General features: G+C 42.0%; 1 protein-coding gene across 14 annotated transcripts in view; it reads left to right on the plus strand.

The window, feature by feature from the left end:
• Nucleotides 1–2,465, plus strand: part of smarca2 (SWI/SNF related BAF chromatin remodeling complex subunit ATPase 2) — a 130,947-nt gene extending 128,482 nt beyond the window's left edge. For 13 of the 14 annotated variants that reach the window (XM_031829514.1, XM_031829504.1, XM_031829509.1 and 10 more), the window contains one exon: nucleotides 90–2,465. In XM_031829514.1, the coding sequence (XP_031685374.1) occupies nucleotides 90–141 (52 nt within the window). In that variant the 3' untranslated portion in view covers nucleotides 142–2,465. The remainder of the gene's footprint in view (nucleotides 1–89) is intronic. The other variant, XM_031829513.1, reaches the window with a different exon arrangement.
• Nucleotides 2,466–16,401: the final 13,936 nt, after the last annotated feature.

Below are 16,401 nucleotides of genomic sequence, written 5' to 3' on the forward strand. Positions count from 1 at the left end.
GGTTGTTAGATTGTTTATTCCTGTGGTCTGGTGAAGTCTCAGCCCAGCAGGTCCACTGTTGATGACTTCAGTGTTGTCTTCCTCTGCAGAATCAGTCTGAGGAGAGCAGAAGTGAAGATGAGTGAAGAAGAGGAAGGCTGATCCTTTGGACTTAACAAGAAAATCCTTTCTTTTATTTTCTACAGTATGGCACTTCTTCAATCATTTTGGTTTTGTTTGTTCTTTCTACTATATGGATGTTTTCTGTCAGAGCTGTCCCCACCATAGTGATGGCATGTGACTATGTTATTAGTACAGTACAGACAGGATGACAGACAGACTGGGTTTTCTATGGCAATATTCTTATTAGTTTACCCTACAGGAATATTTTAAAGATCAAACGTTGTGGAGAATCTATAGTTTATGCGTGTTTGTACATTTTATATATTTATGCTTTAATTCAATGGGATTAATAACAAATTCAGAATCAACAACATTTGGTTACAAACAACACATATGCTTGCAAATGCTTAGTTTATATAATTGCTTTTTTTAAAGTGTTTATATCATGGCAGTATAGATATATCGTATCTAATGTTATATTTCCCACTACTCAGTCCCATCAGCATTAGTCTCCTATAGAGCTCCCCAGCTTGTAGTCCTAACAACAGGACATTATTTGCCTCTGGTTTGTCCAGCCGTTCCTATGGGGAAAATGAATAAGGAAAGAATGGGGTTTTGGAATAAAGGCAGAAAATAAGGTCTAAGGTTAACACAGGCTTAGGAGGTCTTATATGTTGTGTTTTATGATATAATATCAGTCAGTTAACATGACCTTTATTAAACTTTATGTTGTGTGTTTTTATTACATAAATGCTTCAAAGTTCACAAGAAGTGATGTTAGCTGGTGAAGATGATCTCATAGAACAAAACGTACGATCTCCTGAGCCTTTGTTTACCACAGACCTTATTTCTCTGTTTATCCAAAAACCCTACAAAAACATTCATTTTCCCATAGGTTTTGTCCAACAAACCATGGCGGAGTGAGTGCCTACAAAAAGACGCAATTACGATTTCTCTATATTATCCTAAGCAATATCTTAATCTCTCCATACTGCAGTTTAACAGTTAGTAGTCCTAGCTGCTGCCATTATCTTAATCTCTCCATACTGCAGTTTAACAGTTAGTAGTCCTAGCTGCTGCCATTATCTTAATCTCACCATACTGCAGTTTAACAGTTAGTAGTCCTAGCTGCTGCCATTATCTTAATCTCACCATACTGCAGTTTAACAGTTAGTAGTCCTAGCTGCTGCCATTATCTTAATCTCTCCATACTGCAGTTTAACAGTTAGTAGTCCTAGCTGCTGCCATTATCTTAATCTCACCATACTGCAGTTTAACAGTTAGTAGTCCTAGCTGCTGCCATTATCTTAATCTCTCCATACTGCAGTTTAACAGTTAGTAGTCCTAGCTGCTGCCATTATCTTAATCTCTCCATACTGCAGTTTAACAGTTAGTAGTCCTAGCTGCTGCCATTATCTTAATCTCTCCATACTGCAGTTTAACAGTTAGTAGTCCTAGCTGCTGCCATTATCTTAATCTCCCCATACTGCAGTTTAACAGTTAGTAGTCCTAGCTGCTGCCATTATCTTAATCTCCCCATACTGCAGTTTAACAGTTAGTAGTCCTAGCTGCTGCCATTATCTTAATCTCACCATACTGCAGTTTAACAGTTAGTAGTCCTAGCTGCTGCCATTATCTTAATCTCTCCATACTGCAGTTTAACAGTTAGTAGTCCTAGCTGCTGCCATTATCTTAATCTCTCAATACTGCAGTTTAACAGTTAGTAGTCCTAGCAGCTGCTCATGTAGAGAGAGACCACATTCTGCAGTATATTGATTTCATTCTTTATGGATTGAAGTGCTCTGTTTTGATTTACTCATTTAGATATTAGATATCAGTTAGATATGAGTCATTAATCTAGTAGTGATCTCTCTCTGTTACCCTGCAGTGTTGTTGTGTGGTGGTGTTGTGTGGTTGACTAGATAGACAGACAGACAGACAGGATGACAGATAGACATACAGGAAGACAGGCAGAGAGACAGGCTGACATGAAAACAGACAGACAGGAAGACAGCATGGTAGAGAGACAAGCAAAGAGACAGGCAGGAAGACAGTAGGACAGACAGAGAGACAGGCTGACATGAAAACAGACAGACAGGAAGACAGCATGGTAGAGAGACAAGCAGGAAGAAAGACAGACGGGCAGAGAGCGGCAGACAGACAGGAATAAAGACTGACAGGCAGAGAGAGAGGCAGGCAGACAGGAAGACTTACTGGATGTATCTCTCTGAATGGTCTCTTCTGGTCTCTTCTGTTCTTGTCATCTTTGTGGTTGTATCATCTTTGTATTTGTGGTTGTATCGCAATGCCCAGAGCAAAATAAAATGAATGAACTGAGTATTACCTCTGGTTCTACCATTGTATTTCTTCAACGTCTGTTCTGTACGTCCACTTTATTACGATAGCCTTCAGTGTCTATAGACCTGTTAGACCAGTATCTATAGACCTGTTAGACCAGTATCTATAGACCTGTTAGACCAGTATCTATAGACCTGTTAGACCAGTATCCAGTATCTATAGACCAGTATCTATAGACTTGTTAGACCAGTATCTATAGACCTGTTAGACCAGTATCTATAGACCTGATAGACCAGTATCTATAGACCTGATAGACCAGTATCCAGTATCTATAGACCTGTTAGACCAGTTATGTCTTCTCTTGAGAGCCAGGTCTGCCTACGGCGGCCTTTCTCAATAGCAAGGCAATGCTCACGTAGTATGTACATAGTCAAAGCTAGTGGTCAGGTATTCTGCTGTACTCTCTGTTTAGGGCCAAATAGCATTCTAGTTTGCTCTGTTTTTGTTTGTTAATTCTTTCCAATGTGTCAAGTAATTATCTTTTAGTTTTCTCTTGATTTGGTTGGGTCTAATTGTGTTGCTGTCCTGGGGCTCTGTGGGGTCTGTTTGTGTTTGTGAACAGAGCCCCAGGACCAACTTGCTTAGGGGACTTCTTCAGTTTCATCTCTCTGTAGGTGATGGCTTTGTAAGGGAAGGTTTGGGAATCGCTTCCTTTTAGGAGGTTGTAGAATTTAGTCTCTCTTCTGGATTTTGATAATTAGCTGGTATCGCCCTAATTCTGCTCTGCATTCATTATTTTTTGGTTTACGTTGTACACCAAGGATATTCTTGGCAGAATTCTGCATGCAGAGTCTCAATTTTGTGTTTGTCCCATTTTGTGAATTTTTGGTTGGTGAGCGGACCCCAAACCTCACAACCATAAAGGGCAATGGGTTCTGTAACTGATTCAAGTGTTTTTTGCCAGATCCTAATTAGTATGTTGAATTTCATGTTATTTTTGATGTTATAGAAGGCTCGGGTGCTGCAGACTGTTCTACTGTTCCCTTCATTGATATGTATGTTGAAGAGGGTGGGGCTTAAGCTGCATCCCTGTCTCACCCCACGGCCCTTTGGAAAGAAATGTGTGTGTTGTTTGACAATTTTAAGCACACACTTGATGTATGTGTACATGGATTCTATAATGTCGTATGTTTGTCTACACCACTTCCCATCCATTTGTATTGCAGACCCTCATGCCAAAATGAGTCAAAAGCTTTTTTGAAAACTAGGCAAATCAGTTAACCTCTCCTGGAGGAGAAAATGCAGAGCGCCAAATTCAAATAAATTACTATAAAAATCAAACTTTCATGTAAGATACCAAATTAAAGCTACACTTGTTGTGAATCCAGCCATCATGTCAGATTTCAAAAAGGCTTTTCGGCGAATGCAAACTATGCTATTATCTGATAGCAAAACAGTAAACAAACACTGACAAGCATATTTCAACCCTCCAGGCGCGACACAAAACGCAGAAATAAAGATATAATTCATGCCTTACCTTTGACGAGCTTCTTTTGTTGGCACTCCAATATGTCCCATAAACATCACAAATGGTCCTTTTGTTTGATTAATTCCATCTATATATTCAAAATGTCTATTTATTTGGCGCGTTTGATCCAGAAAAACACTGGTTCCAACTTGCACTACGTGACTACAAAATATCTCAAAAGTTACCTGAAAACTTTGCCAAAACATTTCAAACTACTTTTATAATACAACTTTAGGTATTTTTTTACGTAAATAATCGATACAATTGAAGATGGGATGATCTGTGTTCAATACAGGAGGAAAACAAACTGTAGCTAGCTTTCAGGTCACGCGACTCTAACAAAGAGTCCTCTTCACTCTAGCCTCGTTCTGAACAGTGTTACTTCTTCATTACACAAAGGGAAAATGACAACCAATTTCTAAAGACTGTTGACATCCAGTGGAAGCGTTAGGAACTGCAAGAAGGTCCCTTAGAAATCTGGATTCCCAATGAAAGCCCATTGAAAAGAGAGTGACCTCTAAAATCTAAATCTATCCAAATCTAATAATATGCATATCTTATCTTCTGGGGATGAGTAGCGGGCAATTGAATTTGGGCATGCTTTTTATCCAAAATTCTGAATGCTGCCCCCTATCCTAGAGAAGTTAAGAACAAATTCTTATTTACAATGATGGCGTGCCAGGAAACTGTGGGTTAAATGCCTTGTTCAGGGGCAGAACAACAGATTTTTTCTTGTCAGCTCGGGATTCAATCCAGCAACCTTTGGGTTACTGGCCCAATGCTCTAATCACTAGGCTAGACTTTTGTTTTGGTTTCTTTGATTGTCAATAAGGGTGTGCAGGGTGAATACGTGGTCTGCCGTACGGTATTTTGGTTAAAAGCCAATTTGGCATTTGCTCAGTACTCCGTATGTTTTCACTGAGCAAATGTACGAGTCTGCTGTTAATGATAATGCAGAGGATTTTCCTTGGGTTGCTGTTAATGCTTATCCCACGGTAGTTATTGGGTCAAATTTGTCTCCGCTTTTGTGGATTGGGGTGATCAGTCCTGGGTTCCAAATATTGGGGAAGATGCCAGAGCTAAGGATGATGTTAAAGAGTTTAAGTATAGCCCATTGGAATTTGTGGTCTGTATATTTTATAATTTCATATAGGATACCATCAACACCGCAGGCTTTTTGGGTTGGAGGGTTTGTATTTTGTCCTGTATTTCATTCAATGTAGTTGGAGAATCCAGTGGGATCTGGTGGTCTTTAATAGTTTTTTCTAAGATTTCTAGTTGATCATGTATATGTTTTGGCTGTTTGTCTTTGTGATAGGGCCAGTGGTTTATCCATAACTCTTTGTGGAAAAATGTATGTGTTATGACTTTACACCCCCTGCTATAATGGATAAAGAGTTACTTGTCTAACAGAACACAGAGGGAGTTATTTAATGGAAGGCTCTCAAATATAATCCAGTTAGAATCAGGAATTCCCCAGGGTAGCTGTTTAGGCCCTTTGCTTTTTAAATTTTTACTAATGATATAACACTAACTTTGAGTAAAGCCAGAGTATCTATGTATGCAGATGACTCAACACTATACACGCCAGCTACCACAGCGACTGAAATGACTGCAACACTCAACAAAGGGCTGCAGTTCGTTTCAGAGTGGGCTGTAAGGAATAAGTTAGCCCTAAATATTTCTAAAACTAAAAGCATTTTATTTGGAACAAAACACTCACTAATCCCTCAACCTCAACTAAATCTTATAATAATAATTTGGAAAATGAGCAAGTTGAGATGACTAAACTGCTTCGAGTAACCATGGATGGTAAACTGTCATGGTCAAAACATATTGATGCAGTAGTAGCTAAGATGGGGAGAAGTCTGTCTATAATAAAGCTTTGTTCAACCTTCTTAACAACACTATCAACCAGGCAGACCCTACAGGCCCTCGTTTTGTCGCACCTTGACTACTGTTTAGTCGTGTGGTCAGGTGCCAAAAAAAAGGACTAGCAATTGGCTCAGAACAGGGCAGCACGGCTGGCCCTTGGATGTACACAGAGAGCTAATATTAATAATATGCATGTCAATCTCTCCTGGCTGAAAGTGGAGGAGAGATTGACTTCATCGCTACTTTTATTTATGAGAGGTATTGACATGTTGACTGCACCAAGCTGTCTGTCTAAACTACTGGCACACAGCTCGGACACCCATGCATACCCCACAAGACATGCCACAAGAGGTCTCTTCACAGTCCCCAAGTCCAGAACAGACTATGGGAGGCACACAGTACTACATAGAGACATGACTACATAGAACTCTAAAAACAGATTAAAAACCTTATGGAACAGCGGGGACTGTGAAGCAACACAAACATTGGCACAGACATATGGATACACACACACACACACAATAACATACACACTATGCATACACATGGATTTAGTACTGTAGATATGTGGTAGTGGTGGAGTAAGGGCCTGAGGGCACACAGTTTGTTGTGAAATCCGTGAATGTATTGTGGATTGTATAAACTGCCTTTATTTTGCTGGACCCCAGGAAGAGTAGCTAATGGGAGTCCATAGTAAATACAAACTCTTCGTGTTGTTTGTTTAGTGTTTTCCAATTTTCCTGGAAGTGGTTAGTCTATGGATTCTTCAATTACATTGAGCTATTTTCTGATGTGCTGTTACTTCTTTTTCCATAGTGTATTTCTGTATTGTTTTAGTGATTCACCATTGTGAAGGTGTAGGCTCAGGTTTTCTGGGTGTCTATGTTTTTGGTTTTTGCATTCTTCATCAAATCATTTGTCATTGTTGTAAAAAAAAATAGGGTTTTCTGTTTGAAATTTTTTGATTTGTTAGGGAAGGTGAGAGGTCAGATATACTGTTTAGGTTTTCTACTGCCAAGTTCACACCTTCACTATTACAGTGACACAATTTGTCCAGGAAGTAAAAAAAAAAGAGATTGAATTTGTTGTTGCATTATTGTTTTTTGGTAGGTTTCCACACTGCTTTCCATCCATCTATAGCATTTCTTAATATTATTCAGTTCCTTTGGCTTGAATGCCTCAGGTTTGAGTATTGCTCTGTTTAGGTAGACTGTGATCTGATAGGGTAGTCAGTGGCGCTGACTGCGAATGCTCTGAGAGACTCTGGGTTGAGGTCAGTGATAAAGTAGTCTACAGTATTACTGCCAAGAGATGAGCTATACAGTGGCTTGCGAAAGTATTCACCCCACTTGGCATTTTTCCTATTTTGTTGTCTTACGACCTGGAATTAAAATTGATATTGAATTTGATTTACACAAGATGCCTACCACTTTGAAGATGCAAAATATTTTTTATTGTGAAACAAATAAGACAAAAAAACTGAACTTGACTGTGCATTCACCCCCCCCCCCAAAGTCAATACTTTGTAGAGCCACCTTTTGGGGTATGTCTCTATAAACTTGGCACATCTAGCCACTGGGATCTTTGCCCATTCTTCAAGGCAAAACTGCTCCAGCTCCTTCAAGTTGTATGGGTTCCGCTGGGAAGGCAACAACACATCTACCATGCTGATCCTCAACACTGGGGCCCCTCAGGGGTGCATGCTTAGTCCCCTCCTGTACTCCCTGTTTACCCACGACTGCGTAGCCAAGCACAACTCCAACATCATCATTAAGTTTGCTGACAGCACTGATCACCGACAATGACGAAACAGTCTATAGGGAGGACGTCAGAGACCTGGCAGTGTGGTGCCAGGACAACAACCTCTCCCTCAACGTGAGCAAGACAAAGGAGCTGATCGTGGACTACAGGAAAAGGAGGGCCGAACAGGCCCCCATTAACATCAATAGGGCTGAAGTGGAGCAGGTTGACAGTTCATTGGTGTCCACATCACCAACAACCTACAAACTATCATGGTCCAAGACAGTTGTGAAGAGGGCACGACAACACTTGTTTTTCATCACCGCAAAATCTAAATCAAGAACTTGAAAATTCAAGCCCCTTGGCTGTTACCATAGATTTACATTAGAAGTGCCCATCCAAGCAGGCTTAATGTCATTGGCCACAAATCATTTACAACAAATCATATTTTTCTACCGTAGCTTTGATTGGACTGATCATGTCAACATCACACTTTCAAAATCTTAGCTAGCTTGCTAGACAAACAGTGATAATCATGAATCAAGTTGATAATCTGCTGGCAAATCCTTTTCAAATCCTTGTCATATGAAGAGAAATTATAGATTTAAAAAATATATATTTCACCTTTATATTACCAGGTAGTCTAGTTGAGAACAAGTTCTCATTTACAACTGCGACCTGGCCAAGATAAAGCAAAGCAGTTCGACACAAACAACAACACAGTTACACATGGAATAAACAAACATACAGTCAATAATACAGTAGAAAAATAAGTCTATATACAATCTGAGCAAATGAGAAAAAGAATCTATATACAGTGAGTGCAAATGAGGTAAGATAAGGGGAGGTAAGGCAATAAATAGGCCATGGTGGTGAAGTAATTACAATATAGCAATTAAACACTGGAATGGTAGATATGCAGAAGATGAATGTCCAAGTAGAGATACTGGGGTGCAAAGGAGCAAGATAAATAAATAAATACAGTATGGGGATGAGGTAGTTGGTTGGGCTATTTGCAGATGAGCTATGTACAGCTATGTACAGGTGCAGTGATCTGTGAGCTGCTCTGACAGCTGGTGCTTAAAGCTAGTGAGGGAGATATGAGTCTCCAGCTTCAGTGATTTTTGCAGTTCGTTACAGTCAATGGCAGCAGAGAACTGGAAGGAAAGGCGGCCAAAGGAAGAATTGGCTTTGGGGGTGACAAGTGAGATATACCTGCTAGAGCAAGTACTACGGGTGGGTGCTGCTATGGTGACCAGTGAGCTGAGTTAAGGTGGTGCTTTACCTAGCACCACCTGGAGCCAGTGGGTTTGGCGACGAGTATGAAGCGATGGCCAGCCAACGAGAGCGTACAGTTCGCAGTGGTGGGTGATATATGGGACTTTGGTGACCAAACGCATGGCACTGTGATAGACTGCATCCAAGTTGTTGAGTATAGTGTTGGAGGCTATTTTATAGATGACATCGCCGAAGTCGAGGATCGGTAGGATGGTCAGTTTTACGAGGGTATGTTTGACAGCATGAGTGAAGGATGCTTTGTTGTGAAATAGGAAGCCGATTCTAGATTTAATTTTGGATTGGAGATGCTTAATGTGAGTCTGGAAGGAGAGTTTACAGTCTAGCCAGACACCTAGGTATTTGTAGTTGTCCACATATTCTAAGTCAGAACCGTCCAGAGTAGTGATGCTGGACGGGCGGGCAGGTGTGGGCAGTGATCGGTTGAAGAGCATATATTTAGTTTTACTTGCGTTTAAGAGCAGTTGGAGGCCACGGAAGGAGAGTTGTATGGCATTGAAGGTCTTCTGGAGGTTAGTTAACAGTGTCCAAAGGGGCCAGAAGTATACAGAATGGTGTCGTCTGCGTAGAGGTGGATCAGAGACTCACCAGCAGCAAGAGCGACATCATTGATGTATACAGAGAAGAGAGTCGGCCCGAGAATTGAACCCTGTGGACCCCCATAGAGACTGCAAGAGGTCCTGACAACAGGCCCTCCGATTTGACACACTGAACTCTATCAGAGAAGTAGTTGGTGAACCAGGCAAGGCAATCATTTGAGAAACCAGAGCTGTTGAGTCTGCCAATAAGAATGTGGTGATTGACAGAGTGGAATGCCTTGGCCAGATCAATGAATACGGCTTCACAGTAATGTCTCTTATCGATGGCGGTTATGATATCGTTTAGGACCTTGAGCGTGGCTGAGGTGCACCCATGACCAGCTCTGAAACTAGATTGCATAGCGGAGAAGGTACGGTGGGATTCAAAATGGTCGGTAATCTGTTTGTTGACTTGGCTTTCGAAGACCTTAGAAAGACAGGGTAGGATAGATATAGGTCTGTAGCAATTTGGGTCTAGAGTGTCTCCTACTTTGAAGAAGGGGATGACCGCGGCAGCTTTCCAATCTTTAGGAATCTCAGACGATACGAAAGAGAGGTTGAACAGGCTAGTAATAGGGGTTGCAACAATTTTGGCAGGTAATTTTAAAAGGAGAGGGTCCAGATTGTCTAGCCCAGCTGATTTGTAGGGGTCCAGATTTTGCAGTTCTTTCAGAACATCAGCTATCTGGGTGAAGGAGAAATGGGGGAGGTTTGGGTAAGTTGCTTTTGGGGGTGCAGAGCTGTGGGGGTAGCCAGGTGGAAAGCATGGCCAGCTGTAGAAAAATGCTTATTGAAATGTTCAATTATTGTGGATTTATCGGTGGTGACAGTGTTTCCTAGCCTCAGAGCAGTGGGCAGATGGGAGGAGGTGCTCTTATTCTCCATGGACTTTACGGTGTCCCAGAACTTTTTTGAGTTTGTGCTACAGGAAGATAAAATGTATCGGTGCTCATCGGCCATTAGACATAAATATTACACAACAAGTTGGAAATTGCAAATTCAATAATGAGTGGTTTGGAAGGAATCAGTGGTTAAGAGTTGGTGTGTGGTCAAAGTCTGGGTTTAAGGGTCTCTTTTCCAAGCATAAAAGGATAAATATTGACATGCAACACCAAGGGCCAGAAAAGTTTGAATACATTGGCCATGCTGTCAATCCAGCATGACTTCTGCTGCGTTCAAAACAACTGGAAACCCGGACCTGGGAAATCTCAGTGAGTTCAAGATGATCTCTGAAAAAAACAAGCTCCGTGTGGGAAAATATGTTTTGAACGGTCATCCAACTGGGAATTCCAAGTCGGGAACTCGGGCCTCTTTCTAGAGCTCCGACCTGAAAATCACTGACGTCATGATTTGACCTTGTTTTTTTGAGTTCCCAGTTGTCTTGAAAATATCATAAATGCAGAGAATGCCAGACTTTGATGACAAAGTTTTATAACGAAATGTACCCACAAGAAGGACCGCGTGCCACCTTCCTGTTCAAGTGACCACAGCACAACAAGGTGAGTCCAAAAATGTATTGTATGCTGCTGCATAAATTATGTCATATGCCAGGGAGATATGTATACTGTAGCTAAAAAAGTAAGAAATGTCATCATCGAGTATTGTAAGAGCTTTTATTGTCTGCTTATATGGCCCCTTTATTTATCCTACGCTTCTGACTTGGTGTACAGGGAGAACACTGTAAGAACGGCCCATGTTCTGAACTCTGTCACTGTACATTTCAAAAGTGCTGAATAAGTAGTTATATTGACTATGTCAGTCCTAGCTCGCTCATTGTCTTAATCTAAATTACGTATTGCCTCTTATCCGCTCGTCGTACCCTTACAACGTAGTTTGTACCTCTCAATTATCAGTAGAAACCACATTTGTTTAAGCAAGTCAGCCATATCAGCTATGTTCTTTAAAAAGGCAGTAAATGAGGCTGAATGAACTGTTTCGCTGCCAGACAAGGCTCTGCTGATAGCCAGGTGTAGCGGTGGTAAGGATTCACTCCATGGTGCTGAAAAGAAAGCTCTGCTGTTGGGACAGCTTTATGTCGGCCCTAACAGTTTGCACCCTTTTTCACCGTTATAGTGCAGTTAATGTATTGTTTAGTGTTGTGGCTTTGCTGGCATGCATTTAAACCAGATTTACATGCTAAAATCACCACTGTCTACTAATCATGCATTATTCCACCAGGACTAGATGGGTTCATTTGTTAAAATCACCACTGCCCTCACACATCAAAACATCTCCCTCAGAACGCCAGCTAAACTATAGTGATGTGCTGGGGAGAGGAGCCCCGTTGAGCAGGCCAGGTCCAGTGTGTGTTTGTTGGCTCTTTGAAGTGAGAAACTGTTTAGACAGAGCTAAGCTGGGTAAGAAAGAGGTAAATTGGAGGCTAATCCTGGTCCTGAAGCCAGAAAGCCAGAGATATCAGCTGGACTAAGTCCGGTGCCAAAGCCATCCCTGCTATTCCTCTGTAGCCTAAAGCCATCCCTGCTATTCCTCTGTAGCCTTTGTGAGACCATCCACAATCATCACAACCAGCCAGTGATAGCTGACAGACCACCATAGTCCCTGTGCCGACCTGCTCAGATTCAAGGAATTGTCCCAGAGAGCGGTGGATGTGAGTCATGTATGATGAGAAAGGAGCAGGTGTTCTCTATAGTAATATAGTGTTGTAGCGTGTTAACTTTAGTCCTCTGAACTCCCACTCTGCACCACTTAAAAGGCCTGACGGGAAGAGGCTCACAGAGGCATTGTCCCCTGTCGGATTCCTGGGTTCGCTCCTGGTTTAACGCATGGCTGACAAACACTCCTGTCCTGTTCTTTACTGTACCATCACGCCAGACCTCTCAACTATCTAGCTGCCCAGCTAGGCCAAAGTCCCCAGCGGAGCAGGGCGCATGGAAAACGATTTGTTGGAAAACAGAGCGGCGGTTGCATCTGAACCAGTCAGATGTGTCTGACCTCCACAGTGAGAGGAGAAGCAGCATCTGGAATAGAGCCAGATGGAGTGGAGGCAGATGGATTAGAGCCAGATGGAGTAGGCAGGGCAGATGGAGTGGAGGCAGATGGAACAGAGCCAGATAGAATAGACCCAGAGAATAGAGCCAGATAGAGTAGAACCCAAACAAATGGAGACAGATAGAAAAGTCATATGGAATAGAGACAGATAGAATAGAGTCAGATAGTGTAGAGCCAGAGTCAGATAGAAAAGAGCCAGATAGAGTAGAGACAGAGAGAATAGAGCCCAGTAGAGTAGAACCCAAAAGAATAGAGACAGATAGAATAGTAATATGGAAAGAGAGAGATGGAATAGAGCCAGATAGAATAGAGCCAGATAGAATAGAGAATGATAGAGTAGAGCCAGATAGAATAGAGCCAGATAGAATAGAGCCAGATAGAGTAGAGCCAGATAGAATAGTCATATGGAAAGAGACATATAGATAGAGTAGAGACAGATAGAATAGAGACAGATAGAATGGTCATATGGAAAGAGACAGATAGAATTCAGCCAGATCGAGTAGAGCCAGATAGTGTCAGATAGAATATAGCCATAGCCAGATAGAATAGAGCCAGATGGAAAAGAGCAAGATATAGTAGAGGCAGAGCCAGATAGAATAGAGAAGGAGACAGATAGAATAAAGCCAGAGACAGATGGAATTGAGACAGTTGGAATAGAGCCATATAGAATAGAGACAGAGACATATGGAATATAGCCAGAGACATATGGAATAGAGACAGATGGAGTAGAGACAGATACAGGCAGATCCAGATAGAATAGAACTATAGACAGATGGAATAGAGACAGATGGAATAGAGATAGATATAATATAGACAGATGGAATAGATCCATATAGAATAGAGGCAGAAACAGATAGAAAAGAGCCAAATAGAATAGAGCCAGACACATATGGAATAGAGACAGATAGAATAGAGCCAGATGGAGTAGAGCCAGATGGAGTAGAGCCAGATGGAGTAGAGACAGATAGATTAGAGACAGATAGAATAGAGACTGAGACAGATGGAATAGAACAAGACAGATGGAATAGAGACCGATAGAGTATACCTTGATAGAGTAGAGCCAGATAGAATAGTCATATGGAAAGAGACAGATAGATAGAATAGAGCCAGATAGAGTAGAGACAGATAGAATAGTCATATGGAAAGAGACAGATAGAGTAGAGACAAAGACAGATATAATTCAGCCAGATCGAATAGAGACAAATCAAATAGAGCCAGATAGAGTAGAGCCAGGTAGAGTAGAGCCAGGTGGAGTAGAGCCAGATGGAGTGGAGCCAGATGGAGTGGAGCCAGATGGAGTGGAGCCAGATGGAGTGAAGCCAGATGGAGTAGAGCCAGATGGAGTAGAGCCAGATGGAGTGGAGCCAGATGGAGTAGTACCAGATGGAGTGGAGCCAGATGGAGTAGAGACTGATAGAATAGAGCCAGATAGAATAGAGCCATAGCCAGATGGAGTAGTGCCAGATGGAGTAGTGCCAGATGGAGTAGAGCCAGATGGAGTAGAGCCAGATGGAGTAGAGCCAGATGGAGTAGAGCCAGATGGAGTAGAGACTGATAGAATAGAGCCATAGACAGATGGAATAGAGACAGATAGAGTACAGCCAGATAGAATAGAGCTGGAGACAGATATAAAAGAGCCAGATAGAATAGAGCCAGAGATATATGGAATAGAGACAGATAGAGTAGAGCCAGATGGAGTAGAGCCAGAGGGAGTAGAGCCAGATGGAGTAGAGCCAGATGGAGTGGAGCCAGATGGAGTGGAGCCAGATGGAGTGGAGCCAGATGGAGTGGAGCCAGATAGAGTAGAGCAAGACAGAGTATAGCCAGATAGAATAGTGCCAGATGGAGTAGAGCCAGATAGATAAGAGCAAGAAAGAGTATAGCCAGATAGAATAGTGCCAGATGGAGTAGAGCCAGATAGAATGGTCATATGGAAAGAGACAGATAGAATAGTCATATGGAAAGAGACAGATAGAATTCAGCCAGATCGAGTAGAGCCAGATAGAGTAGAGCCAGGTAGAGTAGAGCCAGATAGTGTCAGATAGAATATAGCCATAGCCAGATAGAATAGAGCCAGATGGAAAAGAGCAAGATATAGTAGAGGCAGAGCCAGATAGAATAGAGAAGGAGACAGATAGAATAAAGCCAGAGACAGATGGAATAGAGACAGTTGGAATAGAGCCATATAGAATAGAGGCAGAGACAGATGGAATAGAGACAGATGGAATAGAGACAGAGACATGTGGAATATAGCCAGAGACATATGGAATAGAGACAGATAGAGCCAGATGGAGTAGAGACAGATACAGGCAGATCCAGATAGAATAGAACTATAGACAGATGGAATAGAGACAGATGGAATAGAGATAGATATAATATAGACAGATGGAATAGAGGCAGAAACAGATAGAAAAGAGCCAAATACAATAGAGCCAGACACATATGGAATAGAGACAGATAGAATAGAGCCAGATGGAGTAGAGCCAGATGGAGTAGAGCCAGATGGAGTAGAGACAGATGGAGTAGAGACAGATAGAATAGAGACAGATAGAATAGAGACTGAGACAGATGGAATAGAACAAGACAGATGGAATAGAGACCGATAGAGTATACCTTGATAGAGTAGAGCCAGATAGAATAGTCATATGGAAAGAGCCAGATAGATAGAATAGAGCCAGATAGAGTAGAGACAGATAGAATAGTCATATGGAAAGAGACAGATAGAGTAGAGACAAAGACAGATATAATTCAGCCAGATCGAATAGAGCCAGATAGAGTAGAGCCAGGTAGAGTAGAGCCAGGTGGAGTAGAGCCAGATGGAGTGGAGCCAGATGGAGTAGTGCCAGATGGAGTGAAGCCAGATGGAGTAGAGCCAGATGGAGTAGAGCCAGATGGAGTAGAGCCAGATGGAGTAGAGCCAGATGGAGTGGAGCCAGATGGAGTAGTACCAGATGGAGTGGAGCCAGATGGAGTAGAGACTGATAGAATAGAGCCAGATAGAATAGAGCCATAGCCAGATGGAGTAGTGCCAGATGGAGTAGTGCCAGATGGAGTAGTGCCAGATGGAGTAGAGCCAGATAGAGTAGAGACTGATAGAATAGAGCCATAGACAGAGTACAGCCAGATAGAATAGAGCTGGAGACAGATATAAACGAGCCAGATAAAATAGAGCCAGAGATATATGGAATAGAGACAGATAGAGTAGAGCCAGATGGAGTAGAGCCAGATGGAGTAGAGCCAGATGGAGTAGAGCCAGATTGAGTAGAGCCAGATGGATTAGAGACAGATGGAGTAGAGACAGATGGAGTAGAGACAGATGGAGTGGAGCCAGATGGAGTGGAGCCAGATGGAGTGGAGCCAGATGGAGTGGAGCCAGATGGAGTGGAGCCAGATGGAGTGGAGCCAGATGGAGTAGAGCCAGATAGAGTAGAGCAAGACAGAGTATAGCCAGATAGAATAGATCTAGCTAGAATAGTGCCAGATGGAGTAGAGCCAGATAGATAAGAGCAAGACAGAGTATAGCCTGATTTAATATATCCAGCTAGAATAGTGCCAGATGGAGTAGAGCCAGATAGATTAGAGCAAGACAGAGTATAGCCAGATAGAGTAGAGACAGAGACAGATGGAATAGAGACAGATAGAATAGAGCCAGAGACAGATGGAATAGAGCCATATAGAATAAAGGCAGAGACAGATGGAATAGAGACAGATAGATTAGAGCCATAGACATATGGAATAGAGACAGATAGAGCCAGATGGAGTAGAGCCCGATAGATGCAGATCCAGATAGAATAGAACTATAGACAGATGGAATAGAGACAGATAGAGTAGAGACAGATAGAATAGAGCCATTGACCGATGGAATAGAACAAGACAGATGGAATAGATCCATATAGAATAGAGGCAGAAACAGATAGAAAAGAGCCAAATAGAATAGAGCCAGACACATATGGAATAGAGACAGATAGAATAGAG

Source organism: Oncorhynchus kisutch, linkage group LG8 (genome assembly GCF_002021735.2).
Source record: "Oncorhynchus kisutch isolate 150728-3 linkage group LG8, Okis_V2, whole genome shotgun sequence".
Taxonomy (NCBI): domain Eukaryota; kingdom Metazoa; phylum Chordata; class Actinopteri; order Salmoniformes; family Salmonidae; genus Oncorhynchus; species Oncorhynchus kisutch.